Genomic DNA, 27,961 nt, shown 5'->3' with positions numbered 1-27,961 from the left:
GAAATTTCAAAGTTTTTTCTACACGCATAATAATGGAATAAAAATGAAAAGCATTCAAATAAGATTATTTTTCTAAAGGCCCTTACACACCTCCCTGCAATCGGTGGCAATATAGGGAGAGTTGGGGCGGGTTGGCGTTTTCTCTCATCTACCAAGATGGCGCTTTCCAAACATCAAAAGATAAGAATGGTTCTGGAACTTTCTTGTGTACAATTATGTAAAAAACAGGATAAGAAAGATTTGGGTGAAGAACTCGTTGTTGAAACGCTGTAATTTAAGCCATATGAAAGTAATGAAAGTACTGGAACCAGTAGACCTGAAGTATTTTGAAGAGCTACTCAAAATGGTGACTCCGTTATTCCAAAAAACAGGATACCATACTGCGAGAATCAAAAAAAAAACCAAAATCAACATGATTTCACTACACACTTGGTGACTCACCCTCAGCGACCTGATATTGTTTGCGATTTCGCTCGTCGCGATTTCAGAGTTAGGGGAAATAATAATTACTGCGCCGATTTGTCTACTAACACGGTGATCAAGGAAGCGATCTAGCGTGCTCCCCGCCACTGCCCCGATGTTGCCGCTGTTTACAGGGAGGTGTGTAGGATCTTTAACATTCAAATTTAGATATCTCAAAACTTGTGCGTGTGGACTGGTGACTTTTGTCTCAACGGCAGCAATATATTAAATTGGAAAATATTTCAGAATTCCATAGTATAAACCCATATAATATTTTTCAAGTATCACATAAAAAGGCTTAAAAATGCATGAAACAACTTGCTTTTCTGTGGAAACCATGCGCGCCTCCATTAGTTGGCCTCAAGCCGAAACTTTTGAATTACAGCAGTAGACTAAATAAACAGGTTAAATCTCATTGTACGCAATATGGAAATTTTCAGTAGAATGAATATTTTTTTGGTATATCGGTCGAACGTACATTGGAGGAATAATTATTATGTGAGTATATTTTTAACAAAATTAAAATTCCAGAATGGTGACCTTTTGTCATCCGGAGTTGGGCACTGTACGGAAGTTTAGCTACCTCAGCTGTCACCTACCATCTTATTAATTAGATTCTTACACCCCCGTTCAAAGTTGGGGTAAAGCCGGCCTTGAGCCTGGTTTAAGACCATTTTAACCAAACAAACCCCAAAAAACTGCAGTTATAAGTCAAGATTTTCACTGTTCTGACCTTACGCGCCGCATAATATTTACACCGCGTTTTTTAGTAAGGCTAAGGTTCGGCTGTTGTCTAAAAGGTGTTAGTTCAGAAGTCCTTTAAAAATGTGCATTGATCGACATGTAGCAGTGAGCAAAGAATAGAAGAATGTAAATCTACATAAAACGAAAATATTATAATATGCTTTTTAGAGACTTTGAATCTTCAAAAATATTTCTAATTTGGCTGAAAAATATATTCTATATTCCTGCCCGGTTACTTGGAACTGGTTCCTATGCTGTCATTGGAACCGATGATAATGTCTCTAAGGAACAGGTTATTCTTTTTTGGAACCGGTTTCCTTCAGAGTACTTATCAAAAATTATATGATATTAGAAAAATTGTGTTGCTAAAAAATGCACGAATTTAAAAAAAAAATTTTAGGAACCGGAATTTAAGAAACCTTCTGTGTATTAAAAAACTATTTACATTTTAAAAAAACTAATTTTTTCTGCTATATTCTGGATAACGAAATATTCAAGGTCCTTTGAATTTATGAGTGGGATTTTTTTTTTAAATTACTTTTTGGCTTTCACACACGGGCGATGTTGGCCTACAATGGGATTTGACCTGTTTTATTTATTATGTTATAATATGTATGAGTGAAAATAGTTGGTATTTTATGAAATGCTTAGAAATTGTGTACTGGCAGTTTTAATTTTTTATTGACATTGCAATAATATTGATATGGATTTAATCCCAGAAAGGGATGTCTGGCAGGCGTAACAGCTATCTTCCGCTGTCTTTTGTCAACGGTTCAAACCATTCATTAGTATTGTTGTATAATGCGGGCAGGTTAACAAGTTAGTGAGTAACTGTAAACCTTAACTCTCTTAGCCTCAGAGCGCCGATCTATTGGAGCACCAAGTTTGTGCTAAAAGTGTCAGCGCTGGTCTCTGGATATCGACTTTAAAGTATCATATATAAAAGGCAATGACATAGAAAATATTATAAGATAAACATAGACCGTGAGAGTATTCCCCAAATAAAAGCAATTTATGTCTTATTTTTTAATAATATTCTGATTATTATCAACTAAAACATAGTACGCCGGTTGTATTTGTCTTGAATCTTCAACGTTGCTATAATTTTTCATTTGCATCATACCAAAAGGCTGGCTTCCTTGTATAAAAACTTTACGAGGATCATTACTACCAACACTTCCGCCGTAAAGAACTGGAGAAATTGGACAAACAATGTTGCATTTTTGCAATAATGAACTATTACCACTGTTGCAAATCGGCACAATATTAGTAAAACCATCACGCTGAATATTTGACGTTTGTATAAAAATCTTACGCTGCTCTATTTCTAAATTTGGTACCGGTGAATAAATAACGGGAGAAATTTGATTAGCGACGTGCATTTGTAATAATGACGCATTAACTATTTTAGCATCAATTGATGGAGAGTTTGGAATACTGTAATTGGAGTTATCCATTTTACTTTTGCATGATTGGGTCAAAGTATTACATATTTCATTGTCGTTATTATTGTTAAGTTCTTCAATCAACATCGACAAATCTACAGAAGCTTGATTATTGAAACACGCAACTTGCAAATAGTCGCTGGACTTTTTCACAGCGTTAGTCACTACAGGCGGCGTACAAACTTTATTCTCTAAATTGCTGGCATAAATAACAGGAGAGATTCGACTAGAAATGTGCTGTGATTGCAAAAGTGACTTGTTTATTATATTAGATTTGTCCAATACCGTGTTAGAAGTGCCATACTTGATGAAATCATTACTATTCATTTTAGAACTAGTATTACCCTGGATACTTTTGGATGCTCGCATTAAAACTTCTTCTGAATGAACTATGGGCGAATTTTCATTGTAACTAGCAGAAGGAGTTTGGCTACGGATAACACGTGCTGCTTGCAATGAGTGATCTTCAATCGGTGCTATGTTAGAAATAACATTGTTAGACTGCCCAACATTGCTAGATTGAATTATATTTTCCGAAACAGCATTAAACTGGTCAGGATTAGGGATTTGTATTAAACTTTCACAAGCATCACTCGTCATTACATTAAGCTTCCCTACATTAGAATTTTGCCTCAAATTTTCACAAGGATCTATATCGTTACACTGTCCAATATTGGAAGTTTGCTGCAAGCTTTCACAAGGACGCGTCTTGGATTTAGAAACGACATTAAGCAGCCTTATATTAGATTTTGGTATCAAATTTTCACTTTTGTTGCGACACTGTCCGATATTAGATATTCGCACCAAATTTTCACTGGCATCGATCTGCACTGCATCAGAAGACTGGTAGAATTCGGCAATAGATCCACTACTGGCACTCGTCTGCGTGATGCCTCGCGGGCACCTAGTGGGGCTAAAGGCTGCTGACGGGGGCCCCCATCAGTGGTGCAAGTACATGGGGTGCGAGGGTTGCAGGATGATGCGGTGGGCTATGTTACCCACCGATACGGCGGACAGTTCATGCGGCTGGACCTGAAATTGATAAAAACGTTGTTAATATTATAGGATTTACAGTACACCCAGCTTTGTCCATAACTAAGGCCCTACTTCCACAGGGATACACACAAGTAATCTGACACTTGACGATTCAAGTACCTTGGCGACTACCGCCATACATCTGCATGGAGGTTCATTGTAAGTTTAATGCCAGTCTCGCAGAATCAACTCACACAGTTGAGACTTTAAATATGGCGTCACTTCTGCCAGACATTTTTTAACAATGCGTGTGCTTTGCTAGGAACAATATAGTCAACAAAGATATACATATGATAGCTACAGCAACTGTTTTGGTAGCGAGTGAGGTTACAAAAGTATTCTAGTTTTGACATTTCGAGAATTCAACAATGATTGGTGGCAACGGGGGTCTCATGATGTGCAGACTGTGCGCAACAATTTGCTTGCAATGTGAGTACACAGGAGTATCGGATAGTCGGAGAGGGTCAATCCGCACCAAATCATCCAGAAAATTTTGGATTTGTCACCCACCATCTCAGATTTTGATGAAACTTTAAATTTTTAATCCTTCCATATAGATAAGAAAATATACCAAATTTTACCTTCCTACCTCAACTCGTTTTTTTTTTATGGGCAGTTGAAGTTCGGGCAAAATAAGCGTTTTTACATATTCCGAGCACTCCGGAAGAGCTTGTACCTTCAATGAAAAAAAATTGTATCTTTGTCATTTATAGTGCAAATGCAATGAAAATTTTCAATATTATCAAGAAAACTATGCTGATTGCAGAAAAAAATAAATAAACCCTTTACATTTATCTACTTGACTTTAAAAAATTACCAAAAGTAATTTTTTAAGTAATTTTTGGGACGGAAAAGGTACTTTACAAAAAAGCAATATCTCGGGAAGGTACAGTGTTAATGAAGTAATTTTTTTTTTTATTCATATCTACAAATAGCATAGAATCACATACAAAAATAAAATTCATGGCATTTTACTTGCTTCAATAAATAAAATCCATTTTCAACTTTTTTCAAACTTTTTGTAATTTTTTTTTTATTCTTATCTACAATAAACATAGTACAACCTAAAAAAATAAAACTCCTGGTATTTTGTGTGCTTCACAGTGTAGAAACGTTTTTAAAATGAGAAATCTTAATCATACAGAATTGTTCCAAGTTTTTTAAAATCTAGATACTGCATTTGCAAATAAAAAAAGTCAAACTTATTCGGTCCTTTACAACATGCTGGTAAGCTTGCAATGTAAGCTTAAGGCACCAACAAAATAATGTACCTTGTTCCTTACCCTGAATGCATACACCATAGCAATATTTTATAACAAGATCAACTTTTTAACTCTTTTCAATACAAAGTTAACTCTTTAAAAAACAAATACAATAAAAATAAAACAGGCAATGTAGGATTAGGTTAAATGAAAGTACATTACAATAATATTGTTTACAAATAAATGTTCAGGTTCATTTTTTACTTTTATTCTTGATCTGACCCATAAGATGGTTGAACTTTTGATCAGCATGATGAACGTCTTTTTCAAGAAAGTAGTAAGCTCTTCCTGAACCTTTTGTTGTGGGAGGGTCAACGATATTAAAAATATTTTGTAGTGGAACAAAACAAATATCTTCTTTTTGATGTGGCCAGTAAAAGGATGGAGCTGGGCCAAAAGGATGCATAAACTTGACACTACAAAATATTTTTAATATCGTTGACCCTCCCACAACAAAAGGTTCAGGAAGAGCTTACTACTTTCTTGAAAAAGACGTTCATCATGCTGATCAAAAGTTCAACCATCTTATGGGTCAGATCAAGAATAAAAGTAAAAAATGAACCTGAACATTTATTTGTAAACAATATTATTGTAATGTACTTTCATTTAACCTAATCCTACATTGCCTGTTTTATTTTTATTGTATTTGTTTTTTAAAGAGTTAACTTTGTATTGAAAAGAGTTAAAAAGTTGATCTTGTTATAAAATATTGCTATGGTGTATGCATTCAGGGTAAGGAACAAGGTACATTATTTTGTTGGTGCCTTAAGCTTACATTGCAAGCTTACCAGCATGTTGTAAAGGACCGAATAAGTTTGACTTTTTTTATTTGCAAATACAGTATCTAGATTTTAAAAAACTTGGAACAATTCTGTATGATTAAGATTTCTCATTTTAAAAACGTTTCTACACTGTGAAGCACACAAAATACCAGGAGTTTTATTTTTTTAGGTTGTACTATGTTTATTGTAGATAAGAATAAAAAAAAATTTACAAAAAGTTTGAAAAAAGTTAAAAATGGATTTTATTTATTGAAGCAAGTAAAATGCCATGAATTTTATTTTTGTATGTGATTCTATGCTATTTGTAGATATGAATAAAAAAAAAAATTACTTCATTAACACTGTACCTTCCCGAGATATTGCTTTTTTGTAAAGTACCTTTTCCGTCCCAAAAATTACTTAAAAAATTACTTTTGGTAATTTTTTAAAGTCAAGTAGATAAATGTAAAGGGTTTATTTATTTTTTTCTGCAATCAGCATAGTTTTCTTGATAATATTGAAAATTTTCATTGCATTTGCACTATAAATGACAAAGATACAATTTTTTTTCATTGAAGGTACAAGCTCTTCCGGAGTGCTCGGAATATGTAAAAACGCTTATTTTGCCCAAACTTCAACTGCCCATAAAAAAAAAACGAGTTGAGGTAGGAAGGTAAAATTTGGTATATTTTCTTATCTATATGGAAGGATTAAAAATTTAAAGTTTCATCAAAATCTGAGATGGTGGGTGACATGGCCTGGATGATTTGGTGCGGATTGACCCGAGAGTTAGTTTAATGCAAATAAGAGACCAGGTTTGTACCGAAGGGAGGGAAACTGGATATGATGGCAGATGAAAGTATATGGATATTTAAATCTGGTAGCTTTAGAAAAAGGCTTATTAACTTATCACTGGAATCGTTATTAAAACTATCGTATATTAGCTACACATGAAAAATAATATCATTAAATATTTTGTTTTCATATTGCCTTCTTTGTAATTTGATTATTGTTACTTATTTACAGCCAATAGATATAAAAGTTTAGTTAAAAGAAGGAAAGTGTTGTTTGCACACCTGCACTATATTGGGTAACTGCACCGGCTGACAGGCCGAGGAAGCCACGTGGACCTGCTGCTGTTGGACCTGATGGACTCCCACAGCCTGCAACAAACAAACACATTCACGTAAAGACGAGCTGTATAGATTTCCGGTGTTCAGTTTTGGATTCGGCCGTGCTCATTCCAAAAATCATGCCTCCGAATAAATACAGAAACATATGAACTGCTTATCGGAGTTTAAAGCCAATTAATCCACCTATAATTCACCGTAAATCCCATATTTTTAGGTTTTATAAAATAAAAATAAATCATAACATTTATAAACACATGAATTCTGTATGTTAGTTACCAAAATTGTCCTACCTTTTATTTATTTGGGGCAATATAGAATACTAATATTTCTGTATGTTGTCTACAGTCTACAAGAAATATCTTATACATAGTCAAAGACATTAAAATGTTGCAATTTTGAACATGTAAACAGATGTTCAATTTTTATGAAATAATTTAAAATAGCTTCTACCACGCAGACTGCATGGTGCAAAACATTATCTAGAATATTCTATCACAGGAATATTAGTGACTTGGCGTTCAATAGAAACTTTATCAAGCTAGCAACTTAACATATTAGATGATTAATGGAAGTACAAAATAAATTCATAAAAATAACCTACCTACCAAATTTGGGCAGCTATTGCTCAAGGGCATTAGCAGAGCTACCCAAATTTGGATAGCTATCGCTCGATTGGATAACGAATAAACCATATGAAAAAGGGAATTGAATTTTTATGGTTGCTAATGGCTAAGTTGCCGGCATTGATACATTAGGAATATTTTTGGTAAAGTGGGCCTGACCGGATGATGTCCTGAGAAAATAAAAGCAATGCTTACATGTATTTGAATTGGCTGATTCCCCCCAATGTGCTGTGGATGAATCTGTATCGTCTGCACTTGCAGTTGTTGCTGTGGCTGTTGCACTAGTTGCTGTTGCGCAAGTTGCTGTAACGCTTGCTGTTGTTGCTGTTGCTGCTGCTGTTGTTGTTGCTGCTGCTGCTGTTGTTGTTGTTGTTGTTGTTGCTGCTGCTGTTGTTGCTGTTGTTGTTGCTGTTGCTGTTGCTGCTGCTGCTGCTGCTGCTGCTGCTGCTGCTGCTGCTGCTGCTGCTGCTGTTGCTGCTGTTGTTGTTGCTGTAGGGTTTGGTTATTCTGGAGAAAATAAAGGTAAAATCAAAATTATGTACACACACACATAAATGTAAAAGTAGACAAGTGCTAATTACATTTTAACTACAAAGCAGAAAATATGTGTGATCAATAAGCAACTCTCAAATAGTGAGCTCTCGTGAATTTTGCACAGTCTCAGATGGGTGTAAGTAAGCAGTCAAGAATCTGAAAAACAAGATTTTTTTTGAGAGAAGTCTATTCTAGCCTAGGCTTTCTTTAAAATAACTCCACACAGGAGACTTTGAGGAAAATCCTGTATGGATAGGACCTAATTAATTGGGGAGAGGAAGGAGTGAACATGTGTCTTGAAGAGATCTTTGGGGATGTGGCGAGGTGAGACGAGTGAAATATGTGTGTGTGTGTGTGTGTGGTATCACAGCGATTATTAAAGTCAGTGTAGTAGTCGTGAAGACTCTGAACCGTTGCTCGATGCTGAAGTGGACGTGGCGAATTTCCCAGGCCGAAGATCCACAAAATATTGGTGGATGTAGTCGACAGCGAAAACTCCACGCCGATGGGCAACACCAGAGTGGTGGTGGCAATGAAGTCGGTGGCTCTACACCGCGTTGGTTGGGGTGGAGACCAGACTTGTGGATGATGTTCAGCACTGGTGAAGACCATGGGTCTTTTAAGTACTCCAGTGTGAAGTAAGAGATCCGAAAGTACGATAGACCTGGTTGGCTGATGATGATGGGCTCGAACCGCACGCGAAGTTGGATACGCTCGTATGTACCTGCAGCTCGTTTCGGGAGCCAGTTGAGGGGCGCATTGCAGTGCACAAAGAAAAGCCGCCCAGTTCAGTTAGTGGCGGGCGCTTGCCTGGGACTGACCGACTGAGTGCTAAAGGCTGACTTCTCAAGACTGCATACAATACTACGACGTACAATGAATTATACTAGTAGCTACCGCTACAGACCCATTTTGTAGGAGGGAGGAAACACAGAGGCCCGCAAATAGTTCCACAGCCGAGCTGTTCACTCAACGAGTCGTAGAAACAACCAGTTCTCATGTGTACAAATTTACCGTGTTTCCCAACTATGCACTGGTGCCGAAGGAATAAATAACCTCGCAGCATTTTCCATTGAAAACTAACTAACCACCACGCCATTTCCTCGCAGGGGTAGGCAGAGAACGGACCGCCAAACAACTTGGTCTTGGCAAACACTCCTTGCCTCGTTCACATTCATACATCGTCTCATACAGTCTTCTATTATTCTGACTCAGCTGTGCTCTAAGTTCTCCTAATCTCTGAATGGAACGGACATTATAATAGTCATGATGAAATGCAAATAAGAAGACTTGCCTGATTGAGCAGGCCGTGCGAGGCCATGTGCTTCTTAAGATTCTGCCCCTGCGTGTAGGTCTTGGGGCACAGCGGACAGGCATAGCCCTTGCCCTGCGACGGCGGGGGTCGCGCTACCACGGCGGCGCTGCGGCTGGCCTCCGCTGCCTCCGCCGCCTCTATCTCCGCCTTGGAGTGCGTCCGGAGGTGCTTCTTGTACGATCCTGACTCTACGTACCCTGAAGAAATGATCGATACATACATATTAAGATGGGCAAACTAGAATATTATGTATAAGGAACAAATAGTCAGCATGTTGAGGTGGTCATTATTGATGAAGAGTATAGTTAAATGTTAAATAAATAACATCAACAGTTTTCAGTGCTTCAAGACATCCTTAGGTTGATTGTTTCATAGAATTTGAACAATTCATCGAATTAAATATTTTCAAGTTCTTAAAATGATGAAGCCACTTAGGGAAGAGTGCTGTTTGGCTCTAAGTAAAATTCCAAACTTATAAATATGTAAATACTTTCAGTATTTTGGATAGGACCATCGACTATCGCACAGTATTTAATGATTAGTGGGTTCAGGTTACCTTTGCCGCAGGTGAGACACAGGTACTTCTTCTCGCCGCTGTGGTGGCGCCGGTGCACGGCGAGGTAGGAAGCGGTGGAGAAGCGCAGGTTGCACTCGGTGCAGGGGAACAGCTTCTCGCCAGTGTGCTTGGTCATGTGGATGCGCAGCTCCGTGCGGTTTGTGCAGCCCTTAGTGCACACCGTGCACGGGAATCTGAGAACAACAGCACAACATTTGTAAGTAAAGAGTTGGTCAAAAGTTGGCCACGGAAAATAGTGATCAGGGTAAAGAGTGATTTGAGAGAATGTTGGCCAATGAAAATAGTGGCCAGGGAAATGAGTGATTTGAGAGAATGTTGGCCATGGAAAATAGTGGCCAGGGAAATGAGTGATTTGAGAGAATGTTGGCCATGGAAAATAGTGGTCAGGGAAATGAGTGATTTGAGAGAATGTTGGCCATGGAAAATAGTGGCCAGGGAAATGAGTGATTTGAGAGAATGTTGGCCATGGAAAATAGTGGCCAGGGAAATGAGTGATTTGAGAGAATGTTGGCCATGGAAAATAGTGGCCAGGGAAATGAGTGATTTGAGAGAATGTTGGCCATGGAAAATAGTGGCCAGGGAAATGAGTGATTTGAGAGAATGTTGGCCATGGAAAATAGTGGCCAGGGAAATGAGTGATTTGAGAGAATGTTGGCCATGGAAAATAGTGGCCAGGGAAATGAGTGATTTGAGAGAATGTTGGCCATGGAAAATAATGGTCAGGGAAATGAGTGATTTGAAAGAATGTTAGGCATGGAAAATAGCAGTCAGGGAAATGAGTATGTTGAGAGAAGTAAGTCATGAAAAACAATTGCCAAGGAAAAGAATTAACTGAAAAGAGTTAACCACAGAAAATAACAGTGATAGTCTTGGAATACATGGACAAGCCAAAACAGCAGTAAGGGAAAAAGTGAACTGTGGAAAGGGGAAGTCACTAAAAGATTGGACTGTGAATATATGAGCGCCCTTGAGGTGATTTTACACGAAAACGGCACTATACAAATCATCCAAATATTATTATTACTATCAATATATGCAGACACAACATATGCATGTACACAGTGCCTCACTGCAAAACTAGGCTAGCCCAAAGACACATTTTTTTTTATTTTTATATTAACTCCACACAGGGCCTATGTCATCTTTGGGGATGCTGTGTGGAGGGTCTTTTTGTGGAGAGGAAGGAGTGAACATGGGTCTTGAAGAGTCCCATGTTGTAGGAGGGAGGAAACACAGAGGCCGGCAGTTCGTTCCACAGCCGAGCTGTTGAACTCAAGAACGAATCGTAGAAGCGACCCGTTCTCATGTGACAAATGTCAACCGTGTACAAATGTTGGGCGCGCGTTTGGCGTGTATCCCGACTACGCACCGGTGCGGAAGGGATCAATGATGCTAGTCCCTCAGAGCATCTTCCATTGTAATACCGATAGAATAAGGACAGCATACCTACCCGACGCCTGTGCTCTAAAGATTGCAGTCCGTTTGTTAAGATTGGGGAATCTATCAAACGGACCGCCCGTTTTTGCACAGAGTCAAGGGTTTTTTTCAGGTATTTAGGGGCTCCGGACCAGAGATGGCTGCCAAATTCGACAGTAGGGCGCACTTGTGATTTGTACAGGGTCAGCAGTTGTGTACTATTAAAGTATCTGCGGGCCCTGTACAGTACGCCCAGCTTCTGAGAGGCCAGCTTTACTCTGGCTTCGATGGAACCCCCATACCTGAGCTGGTCACTTATAGTTACACCAAGCATATCAATGGAAGGCCTGTTCGGAAGATTGCTTCCGTTGAAGGAGACTAGATTATCATTTAGATCCCTTTTAGACGTAATCAGACAGGATTGGGTCTTGAGATTATTTTTAACCCAGGAGGAAATACTCTCGAGATAACCGTCCATTCTCTGCTTCAAAGCCCTCCGAGCCGTTGGAGTTTGTGTGCCCTTTGGGGGCTTGTCAAACAAAAAGCCATCATGAACTGTACTGTCATCCGCGTAACAATGAATCGGTGCACATGTCAAAAGGTCATTGATGTGCAACAAAAACAAAGTCGGAGACAGAACCGATCCCTGTGGGACGCCAGCATTTATAGAGTGGCTATATTGGCCCAAAATTGTTTAATTCCTTGCCGAGTTCCATCAAGATATGCCAAAACCTAAACTCGTATAAAATAAATGTCAAAAGCTGGGTAAAAAAGTATCTGGAAGTGAGAGAATTTTTTCTATAAGTTATACGAATATGATACCTATATATGATAATATGTTACCATCTAAATTTAAAAAAAAAAAAAATTGTTTAACTTCTTTTGAACTCTTTTTTTATTAAAATAACCAAATGTACTATATGATTTTTTTTTCTTTATTCTTATCTCTTTTTTCATTTAAACCATAGATAATATAACCACCACTGTTTTAATTTTCACCTTATAATGCCCACGCACAGGCTTCGCCTTTGTGGGATTTTTTTGTTACTCATTGTATTTTGTATAATTGTATATGTAACTGTATGTATCAAAAAAATTGACAATAAATAAAAAAAAAAATATATATATATATAAAATGGGAATACAGATATCAGGGGATGACCACCTAAATTAGGCAGCCGTGAGAAATGTCTGTTAATCCATTGGACTGAGGATGCATTACTAACTTCTTGATGCCGGTGTGCGTGACCATGTGGTTGTTGCGCGCCGAGGAGGTGGTGAAGCGCGCGTCGCAGATCTTACAGGGGTAGGGCTTCTCACCCGTGTGCGTGCGCTGGTGGTAGATCAGCGCCGACTGCTGGGCGAAGCATCGCAAGCAGTAAGAACACTCGTACGGCTTTTCCCCTGCACAGAACAATAATAATGACAGCATTACATAAACTGAGAAACAACAACCGGCCCGCATAAGGACAATACATGAATGGGTACATTATTACCTGTGTGCACCCGCATGTGTGCTGTCAGCTTGGAGACCTCGAAGAAAGCTTTCTCGCACACGCTACAGACGTGGTCCCGAATGCCGCGGTGCTTCTTGATGTGCTGGCAGAGGGTGGAGTGGCGCCGGAAAGTCTTGCTGCACTCGCCACACGTCAGCGGCTTCTCCCCAGTGTGCAGTCTAATGTGAACCTACCAATATACAATATTATAATATATATTATCTGACGTGTACCCGGAGTTGCTCGGAAACTTTTCTCTCTAAATCATAGTGAAAATCGTATCAAACTAAGCGCAAAAATAGACAGACGCGGATAGCGACATTGTTTTATATTATTGAGAGATTATAGCGTGTGCTACTTTTCAGGGGCATTCTAGGGTCGAAATGATCAGGAACCGACTCCAATAAGACAAGGGGAAGAAGATGATACAATGTTTGAAGTGAGGTACAGCAAATAGTAGATGCACGCAGGAGAATGGGCTCACCTTGAGATCGGTGCTATTGTAGAAAGTTTTTCCGCAGTCATTGCAGGCGTGTGGCTTCTCTCCGCGGTGGCGTGCCAGATGTGCTTGCAACGCATAGTTGCTGATGAAGCTCTTCTCGCAGATGGTGCACGGATGGGTCTTTTGCTGGGACAGTGAACCGGAATAATGATTATCAAATAATGCAAATACTACAACAGTTCATGGGTACAACCATAGAATACATAGAGTAGACAATCAGAAAGCTAGTATTGTTGAGGGTATGAATGCTACTTTACATGATGTGACGGGTAAGAGTGAGGAAATATATCAACCAACCTCAAAATGCGTCTGCCGGTGGCGGTAGAGGATGGTCTTGGTCTTAAAGACGCGGTGGCAGATGGTGCAGGTGGGTTGACGCTGGGGCCGCTCCTCATGAGTCTTCATGTGCAGCCGCAGCATGCCTGGCCCCTTGAAGGAACGCTGGCATACGGGGCATGTGGGGGGCTTCTTGCAGTTGGCCTGAAAAAACACACCAATCCGGTGAAATTTTTTTTTTCTGGGGCACCTCAAGGTTCAATTATAGGGCCACTTTTCTTCTTCGTTTTCTCCTTGTATCATACGTGTCCAGAATTATGCCAGCATTATCAATAAAATTCATATTTATGTAAAAATTAGAGGGAGAACACCCAGAAGAAGAGAAGAGAAGAAATTACTACCGCCAAAGAACTGCCTCAGTATTCACGTTATCCCCCTCCACTGTTCACCAGATGGAATTTGAACTTTCAATGGCCGAAACCTAATTTCTTTTCCGTTTTCATAAATGACACTATGAAGTCATCTATTTTTCCCATTCCCGCAATCTTCCGACCATAGACTATTAAGCTAGGTGAGTGTAAAGAAAGTGACGCACCTTGATCCAGTTGGAGTGTAGGCGCATGTGTGACTTGAGCATCTTTGCATGCTTGAATTCCCTCTGGCATAGATTGCAGATGTGCCTTCCAGGGGTGATAGAGTTGGATGCTTGGAAGGTGGCCAGTTCTGAGAGAATAATTAGTTCATTAAAGTAAATACAATAATATCACGATGGAACACCATACAACTCTATCTTGGTACACATACATTAATGCATTGTTTCATGCATATTCTTGACATGATCCAACTAAAGTAATTGATTCACTTGATCGTGCTGCACATGCCCCTAGTTTCATTCACAATCATAATTATCAGAACTGCATTATGAAATGTGGAATCTCAGTTTATGCTGCAAAAGGAAGATACGGTAGAAGATGGAAGGTGGATATATTTTATTTATTTTTTATTTACTCTTTCGCCCACGAGGCTTTTAAATTATGTACATGAAATGTTTACAATTTTATACACAAGAGTTGGTAATACACAATCAATGGTTGCATAAAATAATTACTTATCTATTTTACAATGATTTAAAATTGGATAAAATTAAAAATAATAATAAAAAACTAGAATTATCAGAAATAATATTGACATACAAAAAAAATGGTAAGTTTTAAACATTGAATTTGTGATGTTAAAAATGTCAATATTATTTGTATATTCGTTTGTTGAACTATGTAGGCGAGGAATTAGCGAGTTTACTACAAAATTTGTTTGTGAAGGGTGACATTGAAATAGGTCCTTATGCCTAGTGTGTCGAGTAGGTACTCTTAAATTGTCTAGACTCAGGAGTTTTCAACAGACATATTTCGAATTTACATTTTTAAAAAAGATGCATTGGTTGCTTATCCTTCGCCAATCAGTAAGTGAAAGTATTTTTATCTATTTATTAAAAAAGTGTAGTTAAATTTTTTTAAGGCAAAAACATCCAAATTGATATACTTGCCCTAACATAAAATTATTTCATCATTTTGTCAAGCTAAAAGCAAAGCATGTGACCATATTTTTGGCACCAGAAGGGTTTGAGACTGCTGTGAATAAACTAGGACATCGGTTATAAGTTGACTGCAAAAGAGCGCGCAGCGACGCGAAAAATGAGTGAGGCGGGTAAATTACAACAGATTTGTAAATGTTTCTTAACCACTCAGAACATTAGAACGTCAAAAGACGTAAATATGATAATAGCGGTCAAGACATTAGAACGTCTTTTCACGTAAACGCGCGAGATTTTACAAAAATCGATTTATTTCCATCACTAGTATACGGATTGCCATGATTTAAAAAACAGAGTATCGATAATGAATAACGCTACGCGTCTGTATTCAAGAATATCTATGGAACGTAGAGGTGCATTATCTAAGCCGATTGAATCTGTCATCTTGTTCGTTCATAATTTATTGCGTTTCTAAATAATTTATTAAAAATATTTTAGTTTGGACGGTTAATATTTTGAGGTGACTAATAGTTTTTAATTATATTTCTTCAATATATAAAGTGTTATTTCTTCATGATACTCAGAAAAAAGTACATTTTTCACGGCTTTAAAATAATGGTGAGCGATTTTTACATATTTTTGACGTTTTCATAAAATGTATATTTAGAAACGCAAATATTTACGTACTACAACACAATGCGATAGTGGATTTCATAATCTTTCCAAAACATTTTTTAGAATGAGGCTACGTTTCCCAAAACGTGAGTTATGAAGCTTTTAGCAAAACTCGTAAATAACACAAAAATTATCACGTTTCGACAGTTCTCAAAGGAACACACAGTAAATAAAAGTCTTTGTCTGAGAGGTTAACTAAATAGTACAACAACATATTCAATTTTGGAAACAAGCTCGAACTTTTATTTACCCCATTTGGAATTTGCAGTTAAGTTTTTTTCGCAACCAGCATTTTGTGAGCCATTGTAAAAAGGACTAGTAATTCGTAAGCAGATTTTATTTTATACTAAATAACGATTAGGTTTTACAATGCGAGTTGCCTATATACTGTTAGATTCATTTATTAAAAAATCACGGAAAGCAAAATGGTCACGCCACTCTTGCTTTGTTCCCCTTTTGCTGATTGACTGGTCTATCAATTTGAAAGTCTATATTATAAGGGGATATTTAACATAAAATTAATAAATTGTAAAAATTTAGAATATGGTGGATACTAACCAAGGAAATCATCATCTTCACCGTCGCTGGCAGGTTGCTCCTTGACAATGGTTTGGTCCAGGTCCTGTGACCTTTCGCAGTTCTTCGCCTCCTCTTTCTCATCATCTTTCAACTCATCCTGCTCCTGGAACATAAAATATTTCAAAATGGAAAAACACAATACCCACTTTATACACCGGTAGAACTAATACTCTACTGAAGATTTTCCTGGCCATTGCGCTGAAATGTATTACTGTAGAAATAAAATAAGATTACCTGTAGCTGCTGGTCCATCTCTTCATCGTTCCCATCTCCGGAGTGGTTTTCAGTAGTAATGTAGAAGGCCTCGAGTGCAGGACCTGAGCCTGACGAATCGTGGGAGTTTTGGGAGTTGGCTAAAAATTTAATACAATTTACCAGATTAGATACAAATACACACATTAGGTACTTCGAGACTAGGGATGGATAAATTCCTGGGAATTTATTTTTAGGAAAATATTCCTGGAATTTTCATTTAAATGGTGAATTCCCAGACTAACCAATGAGGTTGTCTCCTGCAAAGAAATTTTATATTATTTAAAAATGTATCATATTCATTAGAGCATACTGAGGACATAATTTTTTCAATTTTTGTAAAATACCGAAGATAATGTTTTATTATCTTCTTTTTTTACAACAAATAAATATAATGATATCCTCACTGGGATCTCCCATGCTGAGGTGAGGATTTAATTTACACATTATTAAAATTTAGTGGTATTGATAATATTAAGTAATTATAAATAGTGGTTTTTCTAAAATAATCTATCTATATAAATAAAAATTCTAATGTTTGCTTGTTAAAAAATTTAAATATCCAAAAGTTCTTCACCGATTGCTTTGAAATTTTGACACAACTTTGCATTCAAATACAGGTGTGTTTTTATATATCTACAGTATATAGATGTCACCTGTGGCAGATAAAAACTTTTTTTTTTTTTAAACATCACCATCTGTTGGATGTAAAAGCAACACGCGCTATTGTTTCTTTATCGGGGAACAGCTAGTTATAAATATATTACATAGTGTTTTTTTTTGTTCACTTGAGTGGTCTCAGTTTCAAGTCTGTATATTGTCTATTTCCGATGTCCCTAAGTTTTGTATCCAATTTTTTATTTGAGATTTAAATGTAAAATATTTTTGTGAGTTTTGAATGAGAGTGGGACTTTGTTGTTATGTTTAGTACCATAGTACAGGAAGTTTTTTGCCCAAATGTTGTTTTTGTTGTAAATGAGATCTAGTGTTTCTAATACATATATGTGTTAGTTGTTATTTCTTGTGTTTTGTATTCATGAATGTAAAGGAGCATTGTTTTAAAATAGAGGTGTTTAAGTGACATGAATGCAAGTTTGTTGAAGATTTCATCAGTGCTGGTTTTTGCAAGGACTTTCAGAATAATTTTCATTATGGGTTTTTGGGTTTTAATTAGTGATATTAGGATATTGTCATTTACAGTACCCCGTCTGATAATACCGCATTCTAAGAGCGATTGGCAAAGAGCCATGTAGACATAAGCCGTCAAAATGTCGAAGGCCGAAAAGCATGACATCACGGTATATGCGGCAGTACTGCAGCACTGCCCAAAGAATTCTACGCTAAGCTAAGCTCATAACTTCATCGTTTTTGGAGATATCGAAAAACTAATTTTACTGATTGGCATAACCGCCGTCAAGATTGGGCGGCCGCATTTCTTTGGCAGCGGCATATTAAGACCGGTAAAACTCCTTCCGCGCGTACTTGGGTAGATTATAAAAGTAGTAAAAGTGTTTTTTTTATTGCAGCTGTATTTTAGGCATTTAGGTGCCCCAGAACAGATGTTTGAAATACAAAATGGAAGGTTATTAGTTCCAAAGGCTCCGAGACGTTGCAATCTTGTGATTGTGAAGTTCACATAATCGTTTTAAAGTTTGGTTAGGACAGATAAGTGGATTATCTAGTACTTACAATTATCGATGTAGGAAAACTGTACTTCAGCTGCGATATCTTGAATTATGACCACATTATCTTCATTGGGTTTGGCTAGGGACTGAAACAAACAAACAATACAAACATGATGTTATATTTAAAAGGGCTACAAAAGTGTACTGATTTATTTTATTTTGCAAAACAGATATGTTATATTAGTTGTCAAAAACAGTTAACATTTCAAAAGCTATTAAAAAAAATTACAAAAAGTGTAGTTATACAAGTGTAGATATCTATATGGTCGGTTAAGAGTGACAAACAAACATTTGTAGATATCTATATGGTCGGTTAAGAGTGACAAACAAACATTTGTAGATAGCTATATGGTCGGTTAAGAGTGACAAACAAACATTTGTAGATATCTATATGGTCGGTTAAGAGTGACAAGTGGCAAACAAACATTTTTGCCAAATTAAGTTTTTAACGACAAACTTTTATCAACGAAAAAATGGCAAAACGAAAATTTAAATGTTTGTTTTCCTGTGATTATTTTTATCAAAATATTCTCAGTATAAAAACGTTAATATAGTTTATAATTATTATAAACAAAAGCAAGGAATTATTTTATGCATAATTAGGTAAATATATAACTAGTTATGTTGGCGTGACAAATGGCGTGGTTTACCTTATCCGGGTTCTGCTGCAGGAAGCTGTGCAGCTGAGAGTCGGAGCGCTCCACCTGCTGCTTGAAGGCGTAGTTGCGAGACACCTGATGTACGCACTGGAGACACAGCTGCGACGGCAGCCCGTCTGACTCTGACACCTGTAATCGTTCAATTAAATAAAGTATTTGAATGTGAGAGAAAGAGGGGCTGGCATTTTCATGCTTCACCGGTAGTTTAATTTAAAGGGCTCAGAAGAACTAGCGTCATTAATACCAGAAAACACTTCAGTCTAACACTTTTTTTAAGGGCGGAGACGGTTTACACATAGTTCCCGTGAGCACTTAGGCCATAGGCCCATTGTGCTATCTCCCTTTTTACCTCAATCCTTTAACAACAACCCAGTCCCTTTAGTAAAGTTCACCAGGGTTGTTATTGGGTATGTGGCTATGTCTTCTGGTTCTACTGTATGTCTCCCCAGGTATCTGCGCCTAGTTCCCACCAGGGCAGGACATTGGCACCATAAGTGAATTGGAGTCTCTTCATCCTCTTCACATTTCCTGCATCTGTTGGTGTTTTCCACTCCCAATATCTGCATGTGTCTCCTGAGATGGCAGTGTCCCGTTAGCAGTCCTACCAGTTCCCTCAGCGAGTTTCTGTCCATATCGAGTAGTTTCTTGGTTCGTCTAGGGTCTAGCAATTTTATTAAGTCCTATCCTAATAATAGTTAATAATAAATCCAATTTAATATTAAGATAGTGACAGCCAGCGCAGACTGTAAATATTGAAAGGAATAAAAAAAATTATTTTTGTTTTAATTACTATATAAAATTATTGAATATGTGCGGTTCTAACTATCATATTATAACTATCTCTACCATCCAATAATGTTTTACTTAGGGGTAAATGTAACGTACGTCATAATCTAGGCATTCATAGACGGCGTAAAATTAATTGCAAATTATGCTATAACACGTTGACTGCCAACTACGAGATAACTCGTAGATTGCGTTCTTTGCTAGGACACCGACTACGAGATAACTCGTAGTGTGTTTACCTGCCATATTTGCTAAAATACGATCAAATTCGTAGTAAATCAGTGCTAATATGGATAGATGGCTTCTGGGAAGAGATAAATTAACAGAAAATATAATTATAAAAAATTAGAGTTTTTAATAATATAATATGATTAAATGAAATTGGCTCTTTAGACCGGAATTCTGAAAATTGCCGTGGCAGTCAACGTGTTAAAATATTAAGACGAATTATTTGATTGCACCCATACATACGCAATACAGTGAAACCTCTATCTATCGTTCCTCGAATAATCGTTTTCCCGGATGTATCATTTATTTCTTCTAGTCCGAATTCATTTCATACAAAAATAGATCGCATTGATCGTTTCTATGTCCACCATTTTCCCGCATTCATCGTAGGAATTACGTCGCGTATTTGATATTTTTGTCTATGTTTAAACGGCGCCAGACGGCACTCGTTACGATGCGCGAAACTTTTGAGAGAGAAAGAGAAAGAATAACAGTTTGTCGCCGCCATCAGTCGCTAGTTGTCGTCAGTTGTCGCTAGATACCCAAACTTAGTGGAGTGTTTGCAGTTATCCTTTTTGAGATTTTAAACTATTTTCGAAATGAGCCGTTTGATGAAAAAAGTACGTACTCTTCAAGAAATATTGAAAATTATCGAAGAGGTGGAAAAAAACCCCGCTGAAAAACGCATCGATATAGCCAAGCGTTTAGGAATCGCGGCATCCACGATAAATTCTATTTTCTTGAAAAAAAACGAAATTCAGGAGCAAATTCAAAAGTGCGGAAAATCTTCGAAAACTAGAAAAACCAGTAAAGAATCAAAGTTTAGCGAACTGGAGAAAATTCTTATCTCTTGGTACCAAATTTGACAAATTTTAACAATTTTGTTACTTTCGACGACAATATCCCAACTTGTGGGATAAAAACTATCGAAAGCTTGTGTGACGCAAGATTGACGGAGACAACAAAAGAGGTCGATATTGATGAAGAGGAGCCGCTGCCTGTACCTTCATTTTTAGAAGCATGCACCCTCTTTGAAAGATTGAAAACTTTCTACTACGCACACTCAATAACTGATGCCGAAAAGAATATCATTTGCAAAGCTGAAAATATACTGTTGACTTGCGGAAATAAAACAGTAAAAAAACAAATGTCCATGAAAGATTATGTATTTACAATGCAATAAACTTGGTTCTGTTTAGCTTTGTATTTTTTTAAAATAAATACATTTATTTACATCTAAAACTTATTTTCTTCTTATAATTTTAATCTACCAACGGTTATGCAGATTGGGAGGACGGTATCTTTACTGGATCGTATCTCCTTGTGTTTTGTCCTCTTAATCCCGCATTCATTGTTTTCCCGCATTCATCGTTTATTTCGATAGGTCCCTTTAAAACCAATAGATAGAGGTTTCACTGTATTAATAAATAGTTGTATCCATATAAAAATTCAATTCTCTCAAGAAAGGCATAGAAATATGATCGGATTGATAAAATATTTATTCATATTCACTTATGCTGGTCCGTCATTTACATAAAACAAAAATAAAATGATTATATTACATAATGAATTCAAATTAACATAATAATAATATTTTTATGGCATCATGAGCATACTATAAATACAAAAAGAGAAAAAGGTATTAGGAGGAAACAACAAAAATCAACATCGAAAGACTAAATTATTAGTCAATTATTTACATAAAAAAGTAAGTTATAGATAATATAATATAATAGTGAAACAAAATTAAATTAAAATTAAATTAAAAAATCAGGCAATAAGTCGAACGTAGAAAACTATAGACCCATATCGATATTATCCCATATTCCTAAAATATTTCAGTCAATAATCACGAAGAAAATCACACCTATCTTTAAAAATGTACTGATCGAGGAACAGCATGGATTTAGATCTGCTAAATCTACTACCACTAACTTACTATCCTTTACCAATTTCATCGTCAATGGCCTAGAAGATAACTCACAAATAGATGATCTATATACGGACTTCTCTAAAGCTTTCGACAATGTAAACCACTCAATCCTTATGGCCAAACTATATGCTATCGGTATTAGAAACCCCTTGCTATCATTCTTTAATTCTTATTTCAGCAATAGAAAACAAAGAGTTAAATTAAACAACTTTGTGTCTACTATTATTGAAGTAACGTCCGGCGTACCTCAAGGAGCACATCTAGCACCGCTTCTTTTTAACTTGTTTATAAACGACATTATTAGTATTTTTTCTCATACACGCTTTTGGCTTTTTGCGGACGACAATAAGATTCTAAAGATAATAAAAAATCACGATGACTGCCTTCTTTTCCAATCGAATATCGACTCTTTCAATGATTGGTGTAAAATTAATTGTTTGAAACTAAATGTCGATAAATGCAAAATTATGTCCTTCTATAGATTAAAAAAAACCGATTGTCTTCGAATACAAACTTAATAATATTTGCTTAACAACTGTTACATCTATTAAAGACCTTGGTATCTCTCTTGATAGCAAGCTTTCTTTTCGGGATCATATAACTGCAATCTTATTATTGTAGCGCCCTTTGTGGCAGCTGGACGCGTCATGCCGTCTCCAACCGCTTTGTGTTTTTTTAGTATTTTCAAGGGAAACGAGGCAACATCCCTTTGAAGTTATTTAAAAAATCAGTGAATCAACATTTTAAATTAACTTACCAATTAGTAATCAGAACTTAATAGTAATGTGACTAGAGTGCAGTGTTTCAAAAATGAATAATCGAAAATTGTGCTAAAAACATTCTAAATTCGCTGAAGTTGAAGTTGAACTTGGGACGAGAATCGGTAACTGTTGTACGTCAGATGTTTTCAATGTTATTCTTGGAAACGGTGAAAGCCCTAACAAGTGCCCAAAGTGATTTATTATTCCGTCCGCCGCCTTTTATTTCGGAACAATGCACCACTAACATAATCACCAGAAACAAGTGTACAAGGAGATGGACTTTCCGAGCGTCACAAGGTTTGTTATCTATGTGAGGATACTGTGTCAGCGCTTAATTAGCAGCAGACACATACCTGGACGGATGACGAACCTCGTGCTGGCACTGTTGGTGGCGCGGTGCACTCTTTCGCTGCAGTAGCTGGTCCAGTTTCCTCACCACCTGGGATTCTTGCTGCAGAGTCTCCATCCTCTACCTTCGTCGAATGTCACAGCGGTGCTGCCAAGGTCTGGAATCCATGAGAGGACATTGTGTCAGCGCTCTATTAGCAGCAGACACATACCTGGAAGGATGACGAACCTCGTGCTGGCACTGTTGGTGGACGCGGTGGACTCTCTCGCTGCAGCAGCCGGTCCAGTTTCCTCACCACCTAGGATTCTTGCAGCAGACTCTCCATCTCCGTGTCACCTGTTTCTGTACTTCATTTTATTTAACTTAATTTCAATTTGTAATATTTATATTATTTTTTTTTGTAATATCTGCATTAACTGTACAGCGCCCCTGAGGTGATATTTCGCAAAAGCGGCGCTATAAAAATCATCCAATAAATAAATAAATAAATAAAAACAATCGTTAATAAATCCCTCAAACTACTTGGTTTCATCACTAGAATCACTTCGGACTTCAAAAACGTAAATACCCTTAGAACTCTTTACTGCTCCTTGGTTCGCCCCCATCTTGAATATGCTTGTGTTATTTGGTCTCCTTTTTATTCTGTCCACATTCGACGCATTGAATCTGTTCAACATCGGTTCTTAACCGCTTCTGTGCCAAGAGCGAGTTAACTCGCATTCTAGGCCTGCTGTGCACAGCTACACTTCTACCTACTGGCATTTAAAAGGTTAAGAGGGATTGCTAGGAGGCTAGGTTTAGAAAAAGGCAAATACTCATATGATGAAATTGAACTAACTCTAAACCTCTCTCCTTTGGAAGTCCGTCGGGAAAGAAATGACCTCATTTGCTTCTTCAAAATTATAAATGGTATTATTGATTCACCTACTCAACTGCAACTCATTCCCTTCAATATCCCCTCGCACAGACTCAGAAATAATGAACTGCTCTTCCTCAACCATCATTCGACAAATTATGGATATTATTCACCATTGTCCAGAATGTGTAGACTGGTCAACTCAAGTCAAAACCTTAACTTTTTTGGGATAAGTCTAAGGGCCGTCTGTTTCAACAGAATGCTAAATCGTGAGCTAAGTTAAAAATTTAACTGTCAGTTAAAGTAACAAGGATGTTAAATCGGACCGCGCGCTGTTTCAAGCGCCTTTATGCAAAAGTAACAGTTACTAGCGTGGCCAGTCTAAAAAGCAGAATATTCCTCGAAATTACGTGGAAAAACGCACGGAATTATTTTTTGGTACGGCCACACCGAAGATTAAATATGATATCTGGTTAAGTGACTGTCAAAATACAAAATACAGAAGTTTGTTGTGCGTCATTATAACCTCTTCTGACTTCTTTTTTGTTATTGTGTTCGAATTTTTTATTTCAGAATTTAATTTTTACTTACATGATGAAGATCGATTTATATTTTAGGAATAATTTCTTGAGAGTATTGGAGGGGCTAGTTTCCTTTGATTAATAATTCCAACCAAACTTTGTAAAAAAAGTTATATATTTATTACATAGTTTCTTTTCAATTATAATATGTACCTTTATTGAAATATTATATACAGGGTTTAATATAATAATAAGTTTTATACCAAAGTTTATGAAAAAAGATATACTTTTATTACATTGTTTTGTTCCTAGAAAAATATTTCTGTGGGTATTTAAAAATAAATGACGACCTGTTATAATATATACGATATTACACGGAAAAAATATAATTTACTTTCCAGTAGTCGTGATATCTCCCTCAATTTGATCCGTCACAAATTTTGCAAGCTCTGTCGACATGCGATACCGTGCCAAAAATTCGGAATCATCCCAAACGACCATATTATTAACACGGGGTCGAAATGTTTTTGGCTTTCGCTGTAAAACATATTGCATGACGAATTCATCTTCACTACTGTCATCTTCGATAATTTAATCATGATTAATAATCGTTTCGTAACAACACTCAACAGAAGAACCTTACGTATAGAACTGTCAAATATGTCAAAATGGCGGAGTAACTCGAGAATCGCGAATAACTCGCGAGTAACTCTCGGATTTCGGGAAGTTAAAACAAAAGTTAAAAGTGACGTAAAAGCAGGAGTTAAATTGATTGAAAAACGCATTTTGGTGAAATTTAACTTTAGCATTTACTTTTATTCTTACTTTTACTATAGCTAGAGTTGAAACAGACGGCCCTAAATGATTTTTGCCAGTCGCTAAACAAGTGACGGAATATTATAAGTGTCCTGTGGTCCTGACCCACGGCGTATTCTTGACTTGATTCGACTTGTCACGTTTATTTTCTTATATTATATCTACCATATGTCTTTGCTTTCATGTACCTTTGTCTACTCCTATATTTTTCATTTTACTTTATTTGTGTTATTATTTTGTAATTTGGACGATGTCCGTTAATAAATAAATAAATAAAATTTCCAATTTAAATTAGTGAAAATATCAGCGGAATTGAATTTATTTCCAAGCCTATAAAAAAGTTGGTTTTAGATGAATGAACAAAGAACAACTCAGGAAGTCACATGTTATGATTTGGTACTCAGAATGTTATTAGTTCAGTTAAGTCAGGTGCATCCATTAAGCCATTAACTGATTTGTATAAAATTACCAGATCGCTCATGGTTCTTCTGCAAGATAAGTCGGTTAAATCAATTAATTTCATTAAATTAACATAATTAATTTAATCAATGAGTATGGATAATTTGAAATTGATGAACCTTAAAAATTTGTGTGGAACTCTCTCAATTTTAATTTGATGTGCTTTATAGTATGGATACCAGATAGTGGAATTGTATTCTAAATTACTTCTTACCAAGGCAGTGAAGAGAATCTTAAAAGAATAGAGTGACGTACAATCTTTTACTGTTCTTAAAATAAATAATTGAAAATATTGTGTATGTACGAGTGCAAGCCAATAATTATTCGTAATATTTTAAAACATAACTCGCAGAAGGCGTATTTTTATTAAATATACACGCTTCTGACGCCTCTGCTCTAAAGTACACAATCCATTTGTCAACACACTTCGGCCAGGAATGGTAGTTCTACCCGTTCGGTCGATTGATGCTTAACGGTGGGAAGGGTAATTCTACCTTTTGCGCCGGCCTCATTTCAATGGCAGAAAAGACAGAATTATTCAATGTTTTCACATGAATATTATACATCCCAATTATTACTACTATACTATTAAAGATCCCAACTATATGTACATAATTATAGAATCGTAATGCAAGTCTTTTTTTTAATATATTTTCGTGCCTTTCGTTTAATCTGTATTTCAACAAAAGGATAGTATATTAGTTGTTAGTGAAATAATTCAATTCCTGGAATGAGGGTTTTATGACCGTGAAACACGGTTCGAATCTCTTTCTCCGTTCCGCTCACACTCAACTCCTATGTGCAAGCGAGCGAGAGATGTCAGGCGTATTTAAAGAAAGCAGGTAAGAGCAAATACTGATAGGTGGACCGTAATAAACACATTACAAGGTTAATTGAGTTGTATTACAAATAATATTCTATTTTCTTTTGGTACTTTTATAGCTTGGGTATGCTGAGTTACTATGTAGAAATTTTTGTAAAAATATTTTAATTATTTTCGAAGATATAGCGATTTAAAACACATTAAAGAAATTCGCACGGGATCAGGATAGCGCCAGCACAAAAAATACCCGGCCGAAATGTATTAAGATGGGGGAATCTATCAAACAGACCCCCCCGTTTCTGCGATTAAAGGGTTTATTTCTATTTAAGTATTTTGGGGCTCCAGACTAGAGGTGGCTTCCAAATTCAACAGTGCGGTGAACTTGAATTTTGTACAGGGTCAGCAGTTATGTACTATAAAAGCGTCTGCGGGCCTTGTAAAGTACGCCCAGCTTCTGAGAGGCTAACATGATTCTGGCTTCAATGGAGACCCTTGCCTGAGCTGGTCACTAAGGATGGGTTGTTTAACAAAATTTGAACAATTCATCAAATGTCACAGTAATATTCAAGGTCTTTGAAAGTCCTTTTCAATTTCTGTTATTATCCAATGACTGTGAAGCAACCGGCCCATGATGAACAGAACTTGAATACAACTTTCATAGAACTTGAATTTTAATGAATTATTCAAATTCTGTGAAATAACCCGTCCTTAAGAGTTAAAATAAGCATATCAATGGAAGGCGTGCCTCTGGATATTTACCTTAGTGAAATCATTACTGTGTTAAAAACCACTTTATTATAATCGTCAACTTATTTCAGAAGTTACCCATCAAACCTGTTGGAATAAAGTGGTTTATATAATACCTATACCTATTACAAGATTATACTATAACAAAGTATGTAACGTTTTTATATAGATTATTATGGAATCATTTTTGTTTATTTCTAACCTGTCAAATGGTCATTTTGACGTTTATCAAACAGAAACAAGAATTTGAGCAAATTATACGTGAAGATGAACAGATAAAAAATTTATACATCTTTTCAGAGGCAATTGATGACAAATGAAAGAGACATCACTATAAGCGTCCGATACTTCTAAACAATGTTTTGAGGGCTAAAAAACCTATTATTTACCTGAATGGATGCACAAGTCATGAGCATATCGGCGATTAACTCGCTAAATAGTGGCCTCATGTCTTTTTTGACCAGCAAACAAGCTCTACATATTTTGTCAAGCTGTAAATCGGCAGGAGTAGCCATCTTGAACTGGAACACAACTTCTTGCTCTGTCCTTCTTTTACTTCTCTCAGGCAGTCTTTAACATAATGCGAAATATTTTCACAACACCGTAAAACAAATCTGTGTAGGAAGAACTACAACAAGCTTACGAATTTCATCAAATTATTAACACTGTAACTCAAGAATATTTAAAGAAATACCGAACGAAAGTCTATTACACAAAATA

General features: G+C 36.7%; 1 protein-coding gene across 1 annotated transcript; it reads right to left on the bottom strand.

Moving 5' to 3' along the window:
* Positions 1-48: 48 nt before the first annotated feature.
* Positions 49-27,961, bottom strand: LOC149413405 (uncharacterized). Its single transcript, XM_089644951.1, has 15 exons — positions 27,631-27,961; positions 18,954-19,091; positions 18,308-18,389; positions 16,601-16,719; positions 16,346-16,469; positions 14,177-14,304; positions 13,603-13,785; positions 13,288-13,431; positions 12,804-12,993; positions 12,534-12,711; positions 9,871-10,064; positions 9,294-9,511; positions 7,661-7,972; positions 6,786-6,872; positions 49-3,683 (listed from the first exon to the last, which is right to left on the bottom strand). Exons 1-15 carry the CDS (start codon positions 27,754-27,756, stop codon positions 3,591-3,593), a joined length of 2,316 nt encoding a protein of 771 aa, XP_089501077.1. The 5' UTR covers positions 27,757-27,961; the 3' UTR covers positions 49-3,590.

The sequence above is a fragment of the Hesperophylax consimilis genome, chromosome 22 (genome assembly GCF_061612785.1).
Source record: "Hesperophylax consimilis isolate HC1 chromosome 22, BYU_Hcon_1.0, whole genome shotgun sequence".
In the NCBI taxonomy this organism is placed as follows: Eukaryota; Metazoa; Arthropoda; class Insecta; order Trichoptera; family Limnephilidae; genus Hesperophylax; species Hesperophylax consimilis.
This window is presented reverse-complemented; position numbering and strand designations above follow the sequence as displayed.

Excerpts from the sequence above, each read along its gene's own strand:
- LOC149413405 (XM_089644951.1), bottom strand. The coding sequence starts at position 27,756 with ATGGCTACTCCTGCCGATTTACAGCTTGACAAAATATGTAGAGCTTGT. Across the intron at positions 12,994-13,287 it reads ACAATAGCACCGATCTCAAG|GTTCACATTAGACTGCACAC; the intron begins GTGAGCCCATTC and ends GTATATTGGTAG. Across the intron at positions 9,512-9,870 it reads GTGTCTCACCTGCGGCAAAG|GGTACGTAGAGTCAGGATCG; the intron begins GTAACCTGAACC and ends TCATTTCTTCAG.